Source organism: Fimicolochytrium jonesii (assembly GCF_025526975.1).
Source record: "Fimicolochytrium jonesii strain JEL569 chromosome Unknown EV422scaffold_1, whole genome shotgun sequence".
NCBI classification, from domain to species: domain Eukaryota; kingdom Fungi; phylum Chytridiomycota; class Chytridiomycetes; order Spizellomycetales; family Powellomycetaceae; genus Fimicolochytrium; species Fimicolochytrium jonesii.
In genome coordinates this window covers 1,085,251-1,104,425 of record NW_026515668.1, presented here as the reverse complement: position 1 = coordinate 1,104,425, position 19,175 = coordinate 1,085,251, and the positions used below count along the sequence as shown (strand labels likewise).

General features: G+C 52.9%; 9 protein-coding genes across 9 annotated transcripts; 6 read left to right on the top strand and 3 right to left on the bottom strand.

The window, feature by feature from the left end:
- The first annotated feature begins 13 nt into the window (after nucleotides 1-13).
- On the top strand, nucleotides 14-2,970 carry EV422DRAFT_17462 (uncharacterized protein). Its single transcript, XM_053065109.1, has 12 exons — nucleotides 14-105; nucleotides 174-216; nucleotides 290-498; nucleotides 569-728; nucleotides 983-1,217; nucleotides 1,312-1,501; nucleotides 1,586-1,649; nucleotides 1,720-2,044; nucleotides 2,146-2,244; nucleotides 2,308-2,641; nucleotides 2,709-2,790; nucleotides 2,856-2,970. Exons 1-12 carry the CDS (start codon nucleotides 55-57, stop codon nucleotides 2,891-2,893), a joined length of 1,830 nt encoding a protein of 609 aa, XP_052930173.1. The 5' UTR covers nucleotides 14-54; the 3' UTR covers nucleotides 2,894-2,970.
- Nucleotides 2,931-4,467, bottom strand: EV422DRAFT_17578 (uncharacterized protein). The gene is made up of 4 exons (XM_053065119.1): nucleotides 4,067-4,467; nucleotides 3,548-3,994; nucleotides 3,319-3,477; nucleotides 2,931-3,256 (listed from the first exon to the last, which is right to left on the bottom strand). Exons 1-4 carry the CDS (start codon nucleotides 4,341-4,343, stop codon nucleotides 3,153-3,155), a joined length of 987 nt encoding a protein of 328 aa, XP_052930172.1. The 5' UTR covers nucleotides 4,344-4,467; the 3' UTR covers nucleotides 2,931-3,152.
- A 496-nt stretch (nucleotides 4,468-4,963) lies between these two features.
- Nucleotides 4,964-5,843, top strand: EV422DRAFT_549522 (DNA replication complex GINS protein PSF2; the record flags this gene model as incomplete). The annotated part of the gene is made up of 5 exons (XM_053071716.1): nucleotides 4,964-5,083; nucleotides 5,155-5,269; nucleotides 5,344-5,440; nucleotides 5,513-5,630; nucleotides 5,712-5,843. The coding sequence occupies 5 exons, from the start codon at nucleotides 4,964-4,966 to the stop codon at nucleotides 5,841-5,843; spliced, it is 582 nt and encodes a 193-aa protein (XP_052930171.1).
- Nucleotides 5,692-9,865, bottom strand: EV422DRAFT_17575 (uncharacterized protein). The gene has a single exon (XM_053065117.1). It carries the CDS (start codon nucleotides 9,574-9,576, stop codon nucleotides 6,130-6,132), a length of 3,447 nt encoding a protein of 1,148 aa, XP_052930170.1. The 5' UTR covers nucleotides 9,577-9,865; the 3' UTR covers nucleotides 5,692-6,129.
- EV422DRAFT_549521 (HD domain-containing protein) lies at nucleotides 9,783-10,601 on the top strand (the record flags this gene model as incomplete). Its single annotated transcript, XM_053071715.1, has 4 exons — nucleotides 9,783-9,836; nucleotides 9,910-9,984; nucleotides 10,098-10,410; nucleotides 10,477-10,601. 4 exons carry the CDS (start codon nucleotides 9,783-9,785, stop codon nucleotides 10,599-10,601), a joined length of 567 nt encoding a protein of 188 aa, XP_052930169.1.
- A 313-nt stretch (nucleotides 10,602-10,914) lies between these two features.
- On the bottom strand, nucleotides 10,915-12,498 carry EV422DRAFT_17594 (uncharacterized protein). Its single transcript, XM_053065120.1, has 6 exons — nucleotides 12,227-12,498; nucleotides 12,117-12,161; nucleotides 11,858-12,033; nucleotides 11,692-11,793; nucleotides 11,405-11,620; nucleotides 10,915-11,340 (listed from the first exon to the last, which is right to left on the bottom strand). Exons 1-6 carry the CDS (start codon nucleotides 12,381-12,383, stop codon nucleotides 11,035-11,037), a joined length of 1,002 nt encoding a protein of 333 aa, XP_052930168.1. The 5' UTR covers nucleotides 12,384-12,498; the 3' UTR covers nucleotides 10,915-11,034.
- Nucleotides 12,499-12,509: 11 nt separating this feature from the next.
- Nucleotides 12,510-14,878, top strand: EV422DRAFT_17442 (uncharacterized protein). The gene is made up of 10 exons (XM_053065108.1): nucleotides 12,510-12,746; nucleotides 12,807-12,836; nucleotides 12,908-13,212; nucleotides 13,271-13,342; nucleotides 13,409-13,533; nucleotides 13,594-13,928; nucleotides 13,991-14,175; nucleotides 14,252-14,279; nucleotides 14,358-14,483; nucleotides 14,561-14,878. The coding sequence occupies exons 1-10, from the start codon at nucleotides 12,635-12,637 to the stop codon at nucleotides 14,635-14,637; spliced, it is 1,395 nt and encodes a 464-aa protein (XP_052930167.1). The 5' UTR covers nucleotides 12,510-12,634; the 3' UTR covers nucleotides 14,638-14,878.
- A 70-nt stretch (nucleotides 14,879-14,948) lies between these two features.
- Nucleotides 14,949-17,324, top strand: EV422DRAFT_17344 (uncharacterized protein). The gene is made up of 3 exons (XM_053065103.1): nucleotides 14,949-15,282; nucleotides 15,381-16,662; nucleotides 16,843-17,324. Exons 1-3 carry the CDS (start codon nucleotides 15,203-15,205, stop codon nucleotides 17,227-17,229), a joined length of 1,749 nt encoding a protein of 582 aa, XP_052930166.1. The 5' UTR covers nucleotides 14,949-15,202; the 3' UTR covers nucleotides 17,230-17,324.
- A 358-nt stretch (nucleotides 17,325-17,682) lies between these two features.
- Nucleotides 17,683-19,089, top strand: EV422DRAFT_17183 (ribosomal protein L18e/L15P). Its single transcript, XM_053065092.1, has 7 exons — nucleotides 17,683-17,790; nucleotides 17,985-18,021; nucleotides 18,098-18,124; nucleotides 18,271-18,291; nucleotides 18,356-18,373; nucleotides 18,454-18,665; nucleotides 18,740-19,089. Exons 1-7 carry the CDS (start codon nucleotides 17,788-17,790, stop codon nucleotides 18,866-18,868), a joined length of 447 nt encoding a protein of 148 aa, XP_052930165.1. The 5' UTR covers nucleotides 17,683-17,787; the 3' UTR covers nucleotides 18,869-19,089.
- The last annotated feature ends 86 nt before the right edge of the window (nucleotides 19,090-19,175 follow it).

Sequence of the window (19,175 nt, the reverse complement as noted above, 5' to 3'; positions counted from 1 at the left end):
TTGGACTGCATGCGAACGCTCTGAGGGTTGGGAGGTGACCAGAAGTATCACTCAATGACATCCGTAGCGACAGCGCAAATATGGAAGGGGCATCACAATCCAACGGTATGTTTGGTTCCGTTGGTGAGATATGGGGAGGAACCGTTCTTATATCCTATCGGTTCGTTTCGTAGAGCAGCAGCCCGTCTGGACATAAGCGTCGAGTCCCGATAACACGTAAGACATTGTCTGCCACTCTCCACATGCGATTTGCCTATGTGTTTACCAATAGTTCATTACATCCCCATAGCATCGCCGCGGAGCAAGCTGCTCAAACTCCCCAGCATCACATCGGTTCCTCACTCGAAGACTGACTTGAACACGGCCGGTGCAAGAGCAAGCACCGCAAACACGAATGACAGTCGAGGATCATCGGGCGAAACGGCCAACCCGTTTCACATGCCATCTGATGTGGAGGTGTTTGCCCTGAGGGAGGATGAGAGGAGACAGAAGCAGGAGGTTGGGGAAAACTCCCCTTTACATTTGCAGACCTCTTACAAGATGCTAAATACCGTCCCCTGTGATATAGGCCAAAGCCCAGATGCGCAAGCTGCACATTTACGAAAAGTCCATGGTCAAACGCAAGAATTTCAAGGAGCTCCTGGCCGAGGAGGAGGATGATATTGCGTTCTACGAGCGGCTGAAAAAGCGGGATTCGGATAAGGTGTTGACGAACCGGCAGGCTAGAGGTGGGTTTTCGGAAGATTTACTGTACGGAGGTGCGAGGATGCTTGAGGTCGCACCCTCCTGGGAGCGCGAACGGAGCGAGTTTCATTGCGCCAAAATGCGCAATACTCTCCTCACTTACTCTAGACGGTTGGATCTATTGCGAGCAAAGCGAGCCTCGCTCTCTGTATCCCAACATCGTTGTCGCCATGTGAGACGATGAGCCTTGATGCATGAGGATTAATCTAACCATTTGCGCACATCCGCACACCCCCAGTCGACCGACATTTCGGGAAAGAAAACCTGCATGACTTCATCGCCAAAAAGCGTGAAATGTTTCTCGTGCAATACGCTTTGGGTGTAAAGCGGGAGGAGATGCGAAAACTGGAGGAGATTGCCCAGGCCGAAGAGCAGAAACTCCTGGACGACGAAAAAGCGCTCGAAGAAGACGCGGCCAAATTCGACGCTTTCTTGAAGGAAAACGACAAGAATTCCGTCGAAGCTATCAAAAAGTAACAAATCCCTTTCCCCCATCCCTCCCCTTTTCCTCACCTTTACTCACGACCCACTTTGCTCCCCCCCCCCCCCCCCCCCCCCCTCCAACAGAGCCGAACAAGAAACCAAAGCGAAGCTGGAGAAAATTCAAGAAATCAAAAAACTCAACATGCAGATCATGAGCATCCGCAGCGACATGTCGAAAAACGAGGATCAGCTGAAGGATCTGCAGCGCTATAAGGAGTTCTTGGATAAGGTTACGCCGAGGGAGTGGTTCGAGGAGCACAAGGAAGGGGCGAAGGTTGGTTGGCGGGATGTTGACGTTTAGGATTGGTTGGTGGGTGGAGAGATGGATGGGATATTGACCTTGTTTGTTTGTTTGTAGGAGTTGAAAACCAGCACATCGACGGACGGAAGGGATGACGATGGGAGTGTCGCCTCCAACTCAAGTAAGATCTCTGGCCACGTACTTGGGGAGCGTCGAGTCTGCACAGACCACTAAGGACGTACCACACACAGAACCGCGTCGCACCAAAAGCACCCGCTCAAAACACGCCCCCACCAAACCCCACTCCAAACCCAGCGCCGACCCCGACTCCGACTCCGACATCACCGCTGCCGACGACGACGAGGCGCAACAGCCGCAACAGCAACAACAGCAACAACAATCCTCCACCGACACCGCGGACGACGAACCCTCCCTGTACTTCAAAACCCCGCAGCAATTGCTGGACATCTTTGCGGAGCTCGAGGAGAACAATCTGGCGCTGATCCAGAACTGTCAGGAGACGGAGGAGACGTTGGAGGAGTTGAAGCAGAAAATCGTGGATACTGAGGCGAGGATGTAGGTTTTAGGGATGAGGGGAATGGAACGGGCAGTCGGCCGTGCCAAAAAGAAAAGATACCGGATGGGCGTGGGCTGATTTGGGTTTTGTGGCAATACAGGGACCAGGAAACACAGAGTCTGAAACAACAGATCGATTTCTTGAACGCCGCGATAGGTCGAGAGGAACATAAAGCCCAGATGCTCGAAGAACGAGCCAAGTATGTATCCCACATACTCGTCAACCCTCATGCAAATCCCCTCCTCATCCTCCTCACCCCCAGAATGTTCTCGTCCGGCACGATGGGCGGCGAATCCCAAGAGAAACTCCTCGAAGAGCTGCACCAAAAAGTCAAAGAGGTCTACCGCCGCTGTATCGGCGACAACGAAGCCACCTTCTCGACGCTCACCATGTTGACCGCGATCGAGAACCGCCTCGAGAGCCTGTTTGAGACGATCGAGATGATGCCCCCGGATAAGGTCGAGCAGGCGGAGAAGATGAAGGATAAGGAACGCAGGCAGAGGCTGCGGGAGGAGAAGATGGAGGCGCAGAGGTTGCTGCAGGAGGAGAGGGTGCAGAGGGCGTTGGAGAGGGCGAGGGCGCCGGTCATTAAGAAGGTTGGTTGGGATGAGGGGTCCGGTGGAGTTGTTGGGGCTCGTGGAGCTAATGTGACGGGGTTTCTAGACAGGCAAGCCGATTGCGTTCAGGTCAGCCCCACCGCAAAAGAAGAAGCGGAAGGAGGAGGACACGAAGAAGAAGGAAGAAGGTACGGTGGATACCTGCTGCTGAGATTATGGTTACTGCGCTACTGACACCCCTCCTCTCACATAGAGGATCTGGAGTACTACGGACTGCTCGCGCTGCCATAGACTATAATGTACATCGTGTCAATTTTCAACATCTAATGCAAATGCCGCATACGCTTGGTGGTCCAATCATGGGAGAGTCACCGTCCGAGTCACCTTACAGTATGGCATTTACGAATTATTTACACAGCAGAACGGCGGAACCAAATGAATGGCGCGTATTCCAGTCCACGGGCAGGATATGTGCGCGCGAGGACTTTGTACAGTTTGCATATACAGGGGGTATTACAGTGGGAGACCGGGAAGTGACTTTATATGCAGCTCACGCACTCAAAGGTTTGAGTTCAAGGAAAACTTCATCGCGCAGTCCAAAATCATCTTCGTCAGGCAGTTCCAACCAGGGTATATCGTCGGCGTTGGGCAGGTCTAATGAGGAACGAGAGTTTAGCATCAGCCGGGCATGAATAATTTTCACAGTAGTGACGCACCAAAAGCAACAGAAGGCGGCGAGAAAGCACCAAAGTCTGGCGGGATGAACTCTGGCAGGTCCGGGCCGGGAGGGATTGCGTTCCAAGGCACGTCTAACACGGGGGTAGTGAGGACTTTGTGGTCCACGATCAGGTCCGGGTGGGGCACAAATGGAAGTGCTGAAAGACGCACGGTCGTCAATGCACATGTACGATAAAGACGTTTCAAAAGCGGTAATGCTGCTTTTACCTTTCGACACAGGCGGCATATACTCAACCTCTACATCCTCTTCCTCCTTCGCAATCACCGGAGCCGGAGGCTCGCTCACACCGCTCTTTCCCGCTTCATTCTTCACCGAGGATTTCTGAGCAGAAGACCTCCTAACCGACGCCCGTCTCGCTTCTCTAATTTTCTCCGACTTTTCAAGAGATTTCTGCGATCCATCTGGCGTTTCGAAAGCAGAATACTTGAGAGGGTGGTTGAGGGGCGTTTTGTATGAATCTCTATATGCGTGCGTGTGCGGGGTATTGATGGGCTTTTGCTGAAGGAAGGGACGGGTCGTGGTTGCTTGGCTGGGTGTTTTCGAAGTGACGAGCGATATGTGCTTGATCTCTTTCTTGGCTGCTGTGTCCAGAGGCTTCTTGGCTTGTCGCACATTCACTGATTTGCCTTGGAGCGCTGTAGAAGCGACGAGGACTGCGTACATCAAAGAGGTCAGAGCCGCGATCGTGAGACATCATACGCGGCACACGCCGTACAAGTCCCAACCTTTAGCAGCAGGTGTCTTCAACGCGCGATGCGCACCCTTCGTCGCAGTCGGCTCTGCGAACGGCGTGTTCTCCTTATCCAAAATGACAGTGTTTGTAGTCTTCTTGGCGGTCAAGCCCGTGCGTGAAGGCGTCCTGAACCCGATTTTTCCAGGCATGGGAGTCTTTGCGGGCGCCGACCTGCCCACCACCGCGTTTTCCTTGTCGAGTCCGCCATTCTCGTTTCCTCGCTGAAGTTGGAACTGGACCGCCCGAACGGAGGATACGTTCCGGATCATATCATGCGGTTGGCCAAGGGTGTGAGGCGCAAGTCAGTGGAATTAACAGAAGGCCAGCGCAGGTCGGGCCGAGAAAACGCGCTTGTGCGCTAGGTGATGATGTTGGGAGCCGCGAAATCTTAGGAGCTAAGACTTATGTGCTTAGCGACTCCCGCCAGTGGCCGAGAGAGCATACAGGTGTGAGGAGGCGGCCGCTCACCTTCTTTTCCTGTATGTGTGTCAGTGCGGCTGTGTACATGTAGGAGCGTATGGGCACAGTGCTTGCGGGTCTGAGGGAAAGAGCGGAAAGTCTCCCGTCTTGTCCGGACGCTCTCTCAGTCTCGCTCTCTCGCGGCCAATGCGTCGGACGTTTCCCTTTCCCACCGCAACCACCGAGAAGAAGCCCCGGCTTGCACAGGCACATACACACAAGTCCATGCATCAGCTTCAGCAGCCTCTCTCAGTGCTTGAAAGGTCTCCTCCCGGTCTTGTCGAAGAAAGTCCCGCTTGTCTCCCTCTACGACACGATACTTGAAGCCGCCTCTGACTTTCCGCTCAGAGAACGTTTTCCGGCCGCGCCCAACAACGAAACAAAACATCCGGCTTCCTACTCCGCTCCCAGGAGCGCTGCAACGGTCGCTATGGCCCTTCCAAAGAATATGCGCAACGCTTTCACGCCTGCTGAGATCGAATTCCTGGCCGAAAGCGACACAATATCCATAATACCGAGGCAGAGGATGGACCAGCTTCAGCTGATAAATGTACGCCGTTTTTCAAGCAACTAAAAAAACCACAAATCTTTTGTTGATACCAACCGAATCTCATAATACAGGGATCTTTTGGGCCTTTCAGACCACCGATAAAGCAGGATGTGCCGGTTTGGCTTGCAATAACGCTGAAGCAGAAGCATAAGTGTCAGATACAACCGCCAAACTGGATGGACGTAGGTGGGGATTGGTGGTGTATCTGGGCATGGACTTCTCTACCGCATCGGCTGAAGCTAGGTGCATACTCATTACAGAGTTTCTCCGGGAGAAAATTGAGGAAGAAAACGCCAACGAGGAGTTCAGTGCGCTACCATTTCGTTATATGGAGACAGCCCACTTATTATTAGCGTGGTAACTGTCGAGGCATTCATGGGATATCGGAGATAAGGAAACAACCCTGACATAGTTGTCCCCATCCCACAGTGCTAGCGACGATGTACCGCAGGCAGACCTGGTACGGACACTGCTGAAAGACCTGCGGGAGGCACGGCAACGAAAGGCGCGGCAGGGTTTGCAAGCACTCGATCCATACTATCTACAGGTACGGACGAACGGGCGGCCTGTACTCAGGATGATCGAACGCACGGGAAGTGTGAGTTGATCTGACGACTTCGAATCGTAGATGGACAACCTGGGATTGATGGAAATCAACGAGATTCGCCCGTTCTTCTCAAAGGCGTTCAATGAACTGCGGCGTCTTGTGCCATCAGACGCGTCCGACTCACAAGCTACGACAGCAGCTCTGATTGGGTGATGTTTTTGGAGTGAACAAACCTTGCTTGCGTGCTTAGCAAGGCTGGCGCGATTTTCGGATGTAGCTGTAGCATCAGTAACGCGCAGAAGGGTTTAGGCACCAGGCTATGGATCCTCGTCCAGACATATCTCTCTGTCACGTATGCAGCTTAGTATCCGAACGCCACGGCGACTATCATTGTAGACTTGTATATAAGCACAGAACACCAAAATTGTATGTAGATACTAGGGGTACGGGGCCACTATAGACATCGCCCGCCTGCCGCGAATGAGAGAATATTCCCGTCTCAGGATAGCTGCTGTATTGGCGCATCAATGTCGTCATCCTCAACTACCGGCGACGAGGACGCCTGCGTATCTGCATTCCGCGCCTCCCCATCGTTCTCATAATCATGCGCCTCAGGGCTCGCAGCAGAGCTCGGCCCATCATCCTCTGAGGCAAACAGTGGGAGGTCCTGTTCCGCCTGTTCTGCTATCGGATCATCGTGCGGCGGAGCGGGTTCATCCTGCGGTGCAAGGTCATCGCCCAGTGGTGCCTGACCATATGCGACATCGTCCGTCGGTGCGAGAGATCTTTCCGCCGGCTCCGCAATCATCGGTTCAGGCCCGCTCGTTTGCGATTCCGGTGCAACGTCCACCTCCGACGCTCGACTCCTCAACGGAGGCGTCCGGTTGGCGTCGGCCCTATCCATCGACGGCAGAAGCGGTGGAGGCGGCCCGTTGGGGAACTTCCCACTTCCCACCGCGGCTCTGATCTTCTTCTTCCCCACAGGACTGTTATTCATCCCTCGATCCCGATGCTCCACCAAGTATTGTGACTTGAGCACTTGCATGGTTTTGTCGAACTGGGAAATCTCGTATCGATATTCTCGCAGTTGCGCTTGGTACATGTTCAGCTCGGTGCCCATGTGTCTGAACTGCATGTTTTTATCTTTTAGGATCTGTTGGTACTCTGAAATCTGCTCGAGGGCTTCGGGGCCGACTTGCTTGGCAAGCAGTGTTTTGAGGTACAGGTACAGCATCTCTTTGCTGTGTATCAGCTTCTCCTTGTCATTTTCCTCCTGAGACTTCATGATAAGCTTCTTTTGCAAGGATTGCAGGAGTAGGATCATATCGAAGACTTTTGGGTTTTTGCCCTCGAGTTTGCGCCAGCGGTGGACGTTGATGCGGTGTTTGAGCTGGTCTTCGAGGGCTTTGATCCGCATCTGCTGCGTGAGGAGGTCGGTTTCGAGGTGACGGGCAGTTTCCTGCGTGTTAAGGTGAGCAGAAGATTCAAGATCCAGGCCAGCTTTTTCTCGCCTGAGTCTCGATATCTCCCGGCGGAGCTCAGAGATCTTCTCAATATGCGCCGCAAAGTGCCTTTCACTGCACAGAAGGGATGCCTGCCGTAACTTCAGTGCGTCATAGGCTTTCTCTAGCTCCCCGTTCTGTTTGATCAGTTGGTTGCTCAGGTTGTCGCGCTCCGTTACGAGAATCTTCAGTGCGTTTTCTTGCCGCGATCGCTCCATTTCCGCTTCCTTCACAAACTGGTTGAGCTTGTTGGCCTCGGCGCTCTGTGATCGGATGTAGGCCTGGCCGAGATCATTCTGATGCTGCAAAGTCGCGATCTCCTCCGATATGATCTCGATATCTTTTTGCAGCTTTGCATGCTCTGCTGCTTCGGCGGTGAGAGCCTGCTGTTTCGAGTTGATATCTTCTTTGAAGCCGTTGATTTGGAAATTCATAATTTTCAACCTCCGCTTCATTTTGGCTATCTCTGCCTGTGCTTCAATAAGATGTTTGCTGTGCAGGTTTCTATCGCTCTGCACAGCCTCGTACAAGTTCTGCTGGTGTTTGAGCTTCGTGTCTGCCTGGCTCGTGCGCTTTTTGTAATCGAAGAGCTCCACCTCCTTGCTCTTAATTTCCTGGAAGCCCGCAACGCATGCAGTTTGCAGTTTGATGGACTCTGCAATGTACCCATCCCGCTCTGCTTGTAGCATTTTGATGGTCTTTGTCTGATCGGTGCATTCGCGATTGTAGCGTGCAATGTCAAGCTCGATGTTATGCCGAGTCTGCTTGCAGAGCAGGATCATGCGCTCGTGAGCATTGAGCTCGGATTGCGCCTTGTGGAAGTTATTCTCAATCAAGTCTCGCTCTCTCGTCAAATCGTCCATTGCTTTCTTGTGCACGTCGATTTGACGCTTGGTGGCCTCGATAGTGTCGAGTTTCCCTTCGCATTCCAACCGAATGTCTTTACGCTCAAGCTCGGCTTCCAGTTTTTGCTCCTCACAGGCTTGCAGCTTCTTCACTAGCGCGTCCTTGATTTTGGCCACTTTCCTGACCTCGCTCAGGTTCTTCTCCAACTGGCCTTCCCGCCGCCGCAGCTCGCTCGCCATCAAGACATTCTGCTCCATCAAATCCGATGTGAGCTCCATCTGCTCGTTCGCTTCGATCTGCAACGCGTCCATTCGGATGTTCAGCGCTTCTTCATCTTTGACCAGCTTCTCGGTCATCTGCCTCTGAGTTCGGATTTGAGACTCGATTATGGTAATATCATCCGTGGCACGGTTTACCGCGTCTTGCTTTCCCCTCACTTCCTGCAACTTCACACCGACAACCACCCGCAACTCGCGCAAATCTCGTTCCAGTTTCTCTTTTATCCGAAGCTCGGCATCGATTTCAGCTTTCTTCGATGCGCTCCTGTCACGAAGTTCGTAGATCTCGCGTTCGAGTTCGCGCTTTTGCTGGTCTGCCATTTTGATTCGTTCGGAGACATCGGCTATGCTATTCCGCAGGTGGACGATCTTCTCGAGCTCCTCTTCCAATTCCTTGGTGGACTGCTCTTTCGCTTGTATGAGCTCCTGAAGCGTCTTTTCTTGGGTGGCACTGAGTCCCACCCCTTGCTGCATAGTTGCGTTCAGATTGCCAACTTCGATCTTCAGCTGCCGCAACTCTTCCTTGAAGGACTCCTCCAGTTTCATGCTCGCCTCCACCGTCTCCTCCGCTTTTGTGATCTGTGTGCGAAGTGACTTAATCATATGCTGATCTTGTATGGAAGATTCTTTCGCCTCTTGCGTCTGCACCAGGTTGACACAGTACTCCCGATACGATGTTTCGTATTGGCCATACATCTTCTCGATATTGCTTCGCGATTTGAGCACCGCTCGGTGCATTTTCTCGTACTCTGATCGGAAAGGACCCAACGAACTCATATCTGCAATGTCTTGCCATGTTTCATCATACTCCAACTCCATCGCTAGATACAGGCTATCATGGTGTCGTTTGTCCTCAGCTCCCGGCAAGTCGTCGACCTCGGGCTTGTCAGTCTCTGGCTGCGTCGGCGTTGGTTCTGTGACAAGCGCACTCGGAGCGGCAGCAGGTGAGAGCGCTGCTTCGGGGTTCGCTGAGGGATCTACATCTTTCGCCAAGCTTTCCTGCGAGGTGTCCGCCCCCACAGCGGGCGCATCTGTCGGTGCTATGACGCTGAATGATGTCGTCGTCGCTAATGGGCCCGAACCATCCGAAGCAAGGTCGGGTTGCGATCGCGCTTCAGTCGACCCTGTACTTTCCGCGACAGAAGCGCCTTGCGCTGCCTCTCCGACAGTCCCTGGTACTTCCGCATTCTGCGGGTCCTGGGCTGCCACCAATGCTGCGTCCTGCGCAACGTCGTCTTCGACTTCGCGTGAAGGCCCTTCGCGTCTTGAACTGGCGGAGCTGGGGGCAGCCGATGCCCTTCTTCCTCCCCTTCTGGACATTTCCGCTCAAGTCTTACTCGGAAAACCACCAACAGTATACTGAGCTCCTTACTGCAACGCAATTTGCTCAGGTAAGGCCATTGCGGTGTCCGACTCGGTTTCATTTCAGACCAAGTCTGTAGGGCTGACACCGACCCCCGTTCACTGTATTTCACTTAACCTTCTTTTCACAGCCTTATTCGCCCTACAACATTTGCGGCGGTGCAATGTCTACCCCGGCGGGAGTTCTGCGTTTCCTTCACGTCATTGAGAACCTGAAGGTATGTGCCTTCGTTGTTGAGAGTCCCGTGGGGACGGAACCCCATGACTTAGGAGTTCTTGACCGACATGCAGCGGACCAAACGGACAGGATGGGTGGACAACAAAATTGGCGACGCAGAGTCCATAAGCGACCATATGCATAGGATGGTATGTTTAACGCTCCGTCAGAGTCTTCAGAGCCCGACACTAGGCGGTTTCTCAACCTCGAGGTCGGCACACTTCCTCACCGATCGAACCTATCGTATGGGCGGCGCGTTTAGGGTGTCCTGGCACTCTTGATAAACGATAAGTCGCTTGACCGAACGAAATGCATCAAGATGGCGATAGTGCACGATCTTGCGGAATCGATAGCAGGGGACATAACGCCACACAGCGGCGTAAGCAAAGAGGAGAAATTCAGGCTGGAGAAGGAGGGCATGGACGAGGTAGTTAGGCACCTGGATTCATCACCGGAAGCCTTGGAGATTAGAAGCTTGTGGACAGAGTATGAAGAGGCGACAACAGAGGAGGCACTATATGTGAAAGACCTGGACAAGTTTGAGATGATTGTTCAGGCCTTCGAATACGAGAAGCGTGAGTGTCGTATGCGTTTCATATGTGTTTACATACCACTAGGCTCACAGGTGGGTCCTCAAATAGGGCATAACATGAAGCTGGATACGTTCTACGCTTCTACAGAAGGGAAGTTCCGTCACCCAACAGTACGGAAGTGGGTAGAAGAACTGTATAGAGAACGAGAACAGCTTCATGCAGATCTCAAATAGACCATGACAAGGAGCAAGATTTACACGCACATTATGCTGTCGCTCGGAATGCTCGAGCTTCGGACCTGGGACATCGGTCTACAGTAAGGGAGTAGCATACACTGTCCTTGCAACACAAACATGTCCATTGACCGTCGGGAGGACGGAATCCAATTGAAACGGTGTTCGAACAGCGGACAGCGCACAACGAACATCTACTACCCAATAATATGTACGTATTTTACAATCTATGCGTCAGCGCTGAAGCAGATGTCCATCGAGCAGGCCGGAGATACTCGTTGTTCCATTTCCATCAAAGCTTCGGCCCAATCCAGCGATAACATCAGCTGGTTGTCGTCTCTTCAGGAGCATATCTGCGGCCCCTCCCCGTCGCGCCGACATTGTTGAACGGCTTCCTTGTGACATATGGCCTACATGACCCCTCTCGAACACTTCAGCGCACGGTTCCCAGTGGTATGCTCTTCCTCGACGGCGACGATGCCATGAATGAAGAAGCCAAGTCGGAGCCGGAATGCGCTGAACCTGTTTCGCTCGCAAAGTCATCATCGTACCCGTCCCCCTCATCACTTGGTTCCTCGTCATCAAAGTCCTCCTCGTATGCAGACGGGTCCTTCGGGCCTTTCGGTGCCGGTTTTGCAGCTTGGGTTGTCGCTGGAGCGGCTTTACCATTCTGCTCACTTTTAGCCTTCAAAACTGGTTGAGGCTTTGATGGTAGTCTTTGAGTTCCGTACACGGCCTTCTACGTGCAAGGGGAGGTCAAAACATTGGTGTGAGGCCGTTCCCATATATTTGAGGCTATGTACCTGCTGCGTCGGTTTTCGATCGCCTTTGCTATTGACTGCAACCGGGGTATCTAGTACTTCCTCATTCGCCACTGATGCTTTCCTTCTGTCCTTGAGATCTCTGTTCTCTGACTGGAGTTTCTGTACCAGCGCCCTCAGGCGCACGTTCTCGGCAACCTGACTCTGTGCATTATGCGATAGCTGCTCGAAATTTGCTCGGTCCCGCCGTTTTTCGAGCTGAACACGATGTGCCACGGGAAACATCAGAAGAGACGCACGACGGATCGTATGGCAGAATGACATCTCACCTTCAGTCCACGAATCTCCGTGTTCAGGTGGCTGTACAGCCTGGGGAAGTCATTCTGATCCTTGTTCAACTGCTGAATAGCTTTCTCCTGCCTTTGAGCCACCTAAATGAGAGTGCGGCATGTGAGCCACCTATTGTAGTCATGACGGGTGTGCCTCGCAACTTACGATTCTAGACGTTCGCAGCTCATCTTTCAGTTTCGCGATAGTCACTCGCTGTTCATCGATGACAGCGACCAGCTTGGCAATGTCGTCGAAGTTGGTGGGGACTGTTGATCGCGACGACGTAGCTACTGCTGGCGCCCGGGCCACTGGCTTTTCTACATGTTTCCGCCGCTTCTTTCCTACAATGCAATGTAAGTTTCCTTTCCCAAACTGGCCAGCTGTGAAGGCACCTAGCTGTAAAGGCTTTCGTTTCGGAGCTCACCGGATGCGGCTCTTTTCTGCTCGTTATTCGAAAGCGCGGGAGGTTCTGAGAGACAGCAAGTCGCTTGAGAGTGAAGTTCATCATCATCAACCACTGTGAAACGCACTCACCAGTCCGGGAATGTACCTTGGACGTCTTGTATGGAGCATAGATATCAGACTCCGAACCTCTCAATCCAAACACTCGCACGGATGACTGTGCTCCCTGAGCATGTTTGCCCGGAATCTCTGCATCGAGCGGTTCAAAGTCGCTTTCGTAGTGTGCCATTGCCACCCTTTCGAGAAATACGGAAACCGCAGGGATGCATGCGCAGTGGGAAACCCGTCAAAATTAGGGCGGCTCGTCGGAGTGTTCGCGTGGGGCGATCACGTCACGGGCAGGCTCCGAGAAGCACACTACGAATGCCTTTGGCGTCTTTCCTGACGCACTGGAAATCGGGACGGCAGTTTACCTAAGTCTAAAGCATAAAAGGACGAGCGTGGACTCAACGAAGTCGTCTAACTTAGAGTACCGTCACAATGGCTACAAAGAAGATCTACGATTATCTGGTGATCGGCGCGGGTTCTGGAGGCATTGCTTCGGCGAGGAGGGCCGCTTCCTATGGGGCAAAGGTTGCAATAGTTGAGTCAGGTGCGTCGCCTCCGTCCACTCTCCGGGTCGCGAACAAGGTCTCATCCTCATCTTCGACAGGACGTTATGGAGGCACTTGTGTTAATGTCGGTAAGAATCGGTTGCGGACAAACCCTTTTCCGCGGGCCACATAGCTGAGGAAAGCTCAACTCGTCCCCCAGGCTGTGTGCCAAAGAAAATCATGTGGACGACTGCTAGCTTTGCCGACGCCCTGAAGGAAGTGAAGGGTTATGGGTTCGATATCACCGAGGGCCGCCCTTTCAACTGGCTCACCGTCAAGCAAAAACGGGATGCGTATATTGAGCGCCTGAACGGGATTTACGAGAAAAATTTGGACAAGGACGGTATAGAAAAGATCAATGGGATCGCGAAGTTCATCAACCCGAAGACTGTAGAGGTGGCCGGGAAGCAATACGAGGGCAAGCATGTTCTCATTGCTACAGGCAGCTATGCCTGGATTCCCAAGGTAGTACAGCTCGTTTCAATTGTTTTGGCCGAAGTGGATTCGTAATGCCCTTTTGCAGGACATTCCCGGTGCTCAAGAGACTGGCATGATCAGCGATGGTTTCTTTCAACTGGAATATTTACCCAAGAAGGTGGGCGTCGCCCCTCAAGCTAAATATCCCTCGGGCGGCTTCACTGACGAACTCCCTCGTCTTCAGGTTGCATTAGTCGGAGGTGGATACATCGCTGTCGAGTTGGCCGGAATTTTCAACGCCCTGGGAGCAGATACAACTCTCTTCATCCGCCACGACGAATTTCTCCGAGCCTTCGATCCGGTCATTAGGTAGGCTTCATTCACCTTGCATAGGCTGTTGTACCATACTCATATCTTCTGGATCGAAAGTCAGACGGTCATGAAGACTTACGAGGACGCCGGCGTGAAGATCGTCAAATCGTCACGACTTAAGAAAATTGAGAACACCGGCTCAAATGTGAAGAAGAGTTTGAACATCCAAGTGGAGATCAAAGGACAAATGACTGCCGCGGACGCCTTCACCGGATTCGAAGAGATAGTATACGCCGTAGGCCGGAACGCCCACACCGAGGCACTGAACTTGGATGTGACGAAAATCAAGACCGATGACCATGGGTACATTCAAGTGGACGATTGGCAAAACACCGCTGAGGAAGGTGTCTATGCTATCGGAGATGTGTGTGGGAAGGCCATGCTGACACCAGGTACGTGATATTTCGCTACGATTTCGAGCTGGGAGGCTTTTGTTGATCCACATTTGTGACAGTTGCCATCGCCGCTGGACGTCGGCTTTCCGACCGTCTGTTTGGCAACAAGCCGAATTCCAAACTCGATTACAGAAACATCCCCTCCGTGATCTTTTCCCATCCTCCTGCTGGGAGCGTCGGACTGAGCGAGAACGAGGCCAAGGAGAAGTTTGGCGAGAAAGCTCTCAAAATCTACATATCCAAGGTAAGTGCACCTGGCCTGTCACTCATGTTTCGGTCTCACTCACTTCCTTTTCTCGGATCCCCTCGAACATCATCAGTTCACCAACATGCATTTTGCGCTCACCGGTAAGTCGTCAGGCTGTCTCCGACCGTTATCGGAACTACGAAAGCATTGTGCCCGTAGCTGACTTTAATTTGTTACAGAGCACAAAGAGCCGACCGTGTACAAACTCATCTGTGCAGGTCCGGACGAGAAAGTTGTTGGGCTGCACATCGTTGGGAAGGCTTCGGATGAAATTCTTCAAGGCTTCGCTGTTGCGCTCAATATGGGTATGCGTTCACATCACCCAGATCTCAATTCCGTGCTATTTCAAGTCTACTAATATATGTCTGTCATTTTCCATCAGGTGCAACCAAAGCGGACTTCGACAGGACCGTTGCCATCCACCCAACGGCTTCCGAGGAGATAGTCACCATGCGTTGAGCGCTAGAGTATATAGTGTCTAGAAGGCATCTTATCGTAGAGACAGGCAAAGCCGTCCTGGGTATGCTTCACTGAACAGAAGCCTGGATGTAGCTAGTCCCAGTAATACAGGAAGCATCATAGTCCTTCATTCAGAGAGTTCAGTCAACAATGTTTGATCTGCGATCGCACGCTAACTACGTCTGAAGAGCTATGATTGACCTCCCCTCTCGACAGTATCATCTAGTGCGACGCGTTTACGTCATCGTTAGTTCCACACTCCGATTTAACGACAAACTTGCTTTCCCTAAAAGGCTAGTATAAGCGTACTCCCGATGGGGAGCTCAGCCTTTTGGGAACTAAGTGCAATTTCGGCGAATTGTTCGCAGGGGTCAGGTTTCCCGCTCGCTAAAAGAGCAAAGGAGGCGCACGCGCGATGATTGCGCCTCGTAACGTCTATTAAACCGGGTCCGAGCCCATACCCCCCTCGCTACTCCAGAGACCGCTGAAACCGGAAATCTACGGACATATACTCCAGAATATACCTTCAGACTACACTAAACGCCGAATATACCATCGACCAACAATGGTTGGCGCTAAAATCACCTTGCTACTGCTTGTAGCTGGAGCTTCGGCTTCCAGCGCTTTCTCTTTGAACAAGGCGAGGTGAGTTGAGGACCTTTGGCGGCGTGACCGATTCTGCATGCCAGAAGTTGTGCAGAACCACCTTGTTTAGCACCATTCTCATAGCTCTCTCTGAACAGAGATGCGATCGCACGCGTTGCCGACAAGATCGAATTCATACCCGGTGTTGCTGCCGACACTTCTTCGAGCGGCGAAGCTGCCAAAGCGGCTGCAGCCGCAGCCCTGGCTGCCAAGCACGGTGCCAAGGCGGTAGTTAAAGCTGGCTACGAGGCCAAGGATGCTATCTATGATACTTCCGCCCACGCAGCTGGCGCTATTAAAGATGCATCCGCAAATGCTGCTGGCACGGTCAAGAATGCTTACGCTTATGTTGCTGGGACTGCTCAGGATGCGTCCGCCAACGCCGCCGGCGCTGTCAAAGATACCTCCACCAACGCCGCTAGCGCCGTTAAGGATGCTTCCGCCAAAGCGGCTGGCACCGCCCAGGACGCCTATGCAAGCGCCTCTGGTACCGTCAAGGATGCTTCTGCCAAAGCGGCTGGCACCGCCCAGGACGCCTATGCAAGCGCCTCTGGTACCGTCAAGGATGCTTCTGCCAAAGCGGCTGGCACCGCCCAGGACGCCTATGCAAGCGCCTCTGGTACCGTCAAGGATGCTTCTGCCAACGCCGTCGGCAACGCCAAGGACGTCTATGCAAGGGCTGCTGACACGGTTAACGATGCGTCCGCCAATGCCGCTGGCACCGCCCACGACGCGTCCAGCTACGTCGGTGGCTTTTTCAAAGACGCGTCTACGAATGCCGCCGGCACTGCTCAAGATGCTTACGCCTCCGTTGCTGGTACCGTCAAAGAGGCCTCCGGCGGCGTGGCTGGTGCTGCTCAGGACATCGCTGCCAGGGCTGCTGGCACCGCAAAAGATGCTTATGGCTACGTAGCTGGTACTGTCAACAACGCCGCCGGAACAGCTGAGGGTGCTGCTGCTGATGCCGCCGGCACCGCTCAGGGTGCTTACGCTTTCGTTGCTGGTACCGTCAAGGGTGCCTCGGGCAGCGCCGCCGACACGGTCAAGAATGCTGCCGCCGCTGGAGCGGACAAAGTTCGACGCACCTTCGCTCCCAATGAGTGGAAGACCGCCTCGAGTGTGCATCCGGACAGGATTGCTTTCCGCCGTGACGTTAGTGGCGCCGGAAGCGGTTGGGCGGACGCTGTTCACTCGCAAGCCGAAGAAGTTTGGGACAAAACGACCGGAGTCATAAAACGTGGTCTAAACCCTAGCCGCTATTCACCTGCCCGGTACACATGGTTCAAGCGCCGTGGCGATGGCGACGATTCCGAGCTCGAGAGGCGCCGATTCCCATTCCCCCTTCGCCGCGAGCCAGCTGATTCCGCTGACCATGCCGAGATCGACAAAAAGTACTCCTCCAACAAATATTCCCCTTTCCGTTACCCAACCCGCCGTGATGGCAGCGACGGCGACGACACGTACTATGAGAACGTTATTAATCTCCCGGGAGACGCTATAGCTGCGGCGGGCACGCAGGTCAGGCGCGCCGTCGAGGGCGCGGTCGAGGAAAGCGAGGACATCTACGATGCGGTCGCCGAGAAGGTCAGACGCGCAATTAAAGGCCCAGAGAAATTTCGCATTGCCTACCGAGACGGTGACGACGAGGAACTCGCTGCCCGAAACGCAGGCTCCTCGAAAATTCGCATCTCCAATGATGGTAGGGCTGGTGGTAAGCGCGACAGTGACGACGGCCAGGATCTTGCTGCCCGAAACGCAGGCTCCTCGAAAATTCGCATCTCCAATGATGGTAGGGCTGGTGGTAAGCGCGACAGTGACGACGGCCAGGATCTTGCTGCCCGAGGCAACCCCGCAAGCCAAGGCAAGGGTGGAGTTGGATTTCGCGTTACCAAGCGCGACGGTGACGACGGCCAAGGCCAAGGCGAAGGCGGCAACGGCGGCTTCTGATATATAGGCTTCGTCCATATCTGTTTTTGAAGCCTGCGGTTCATCCCTTGGATAAATAATTGAAATAAACTGTTATCAAAAACCGTTCCTCTTCCAACGGCTTTGAACGAAAAATGTGGGCGCTGGAAATATACAAGGGCAAACTGTGGGGGCCATCCGATGTGGATGGTTTCCGACAGCGACGACGGGAAGTGTAAATGTTACAGCCACGGGAGTGAAGACGTCGTCCCACGTCCAAGGCCTTTGAGCATAGTGGGGATCAGAGGTAGACTAGGCAGACTTTGTGATGCCGACTCAAATCAAGACCACGGCATCGGAGTTAAATGTCGAATGGACTTGCCGTCAAACAGGACCAATGCCCGACAGTTATGGAAACGCGCCGTACATACGTAGCGTTGCTTGAATCAACAGACTGAATTTGTTTGCTTTTATCCAAGCACGTGACATGGATAACTGCACTTGCGCGACAGCCCTTGTTCCGAGCGAAAGCTTGTGGTGATTCGATCTTCACAGACATCCAAATAAACGACAACTAGATCGTTTCGGATAAACGTCAAGATGGTAAGGACACACAGACGAGGACAGCAGCACGAATGTAGAGGGGCCGACCTACAGGGCGAGTGGTAGTCTGGCAGAGATGGATGGATGGATAGATGGATGGATGATTGGATGGATCGTCGGAATGGGAGGACCAATGCCCAAACGAATGAATGGCGAATGAATGGCTTATTTCTTTTTTGCCTCCGCTATGATAGCCGTCCAGACTCAGCAAGAACAGGAAGAAGCGTGGTCGTAAGTGTCAACTGTCCAGTCGCATTCCCCAGGCCTAGGCTCGCATGGCTCGATCCTCACCCTTTCTCTTTTCCAGACGTGTCCGCCGGTCACGGTCGTGTTGGTCAGTAATTTCAGTCAGCTATGCAATTTTCTGTGCTATCGGCTCTCCAGGATCATTTTGCGAGGGGCAGTCGTAAAATGATCCACGAAGATGGAGGCCATAGTTTCGCAACATATCTAAAAGTGTTTTCTGCTGCCCGCTAATAGGAAAACACAGGAAGCATCCCGGTAAGGCTATTTATTTCCTTCTTTCATTTGCGTGAGATCATCTTCTCACTCTACTGTATATCAGGTGGTCGTGGTCTTGCTGGTAAGAACTTGTGTCAACTATAAATGCCCCATTTGTTTGTCGCAGCATTTGGAGTTTGCGCCTCACACATCGATCTGCAGGTGGTCAACATCACCACCGCATCAACATGGACATGTACCACCCTGGTTACTTCGGAAAGGTCGGTATGCGCCAATTCCACTTGACCCGCCAACAACACTGGGCGCCCGTCTGCAACCTCGACAAGGTGTGGTCCTTCGTCTCCCAGGAGGCCCGCGAGAAGGCCGCTGCCAACCCCACTGGACCCGTCCCCGTCATCGACGTCCTTCGTCACGTAAGTTACAACAAGCTGGGCACAGTGATCGAAGTATGTCTGGGTCCTAATTCGAGATGTTCTCTTTCGATCAGGGTTACGCTAAGGTTCTCGGTAAGGGACGTCTCCCCAACGTTCCCTTCATCCTGAAGGCTCGTTACGTCTCCAGGAAGGCTGAGGAGAAGATCGTTGCCGCTGGTGGCAAGGTTGAGCTGATTGCTTAAACATTTGTACTTTTGCCAATACACGAGCGTTGCATAATTTACGATCATTGTTGTTGCGTTTGAATATCAGTCTGCGCAATACTCCGAGAAGCTATGGCTATTTTCAAGCACTCTATGTCCAATTATTCCCAATGCTATCACAACTTTCCATTTCTACATTACATCTACGCCGATGAGGTCCGTCAAGTTTCATGCAACATGCTATGCTGTCGGCAAAATCTGCTATTATTGATTTTAGCCGAATATCCCTGAACTGCGCCCCAAGTGTAAGAAAGTTCATGGCCTACATCTAGTGATTCTAGTCCAC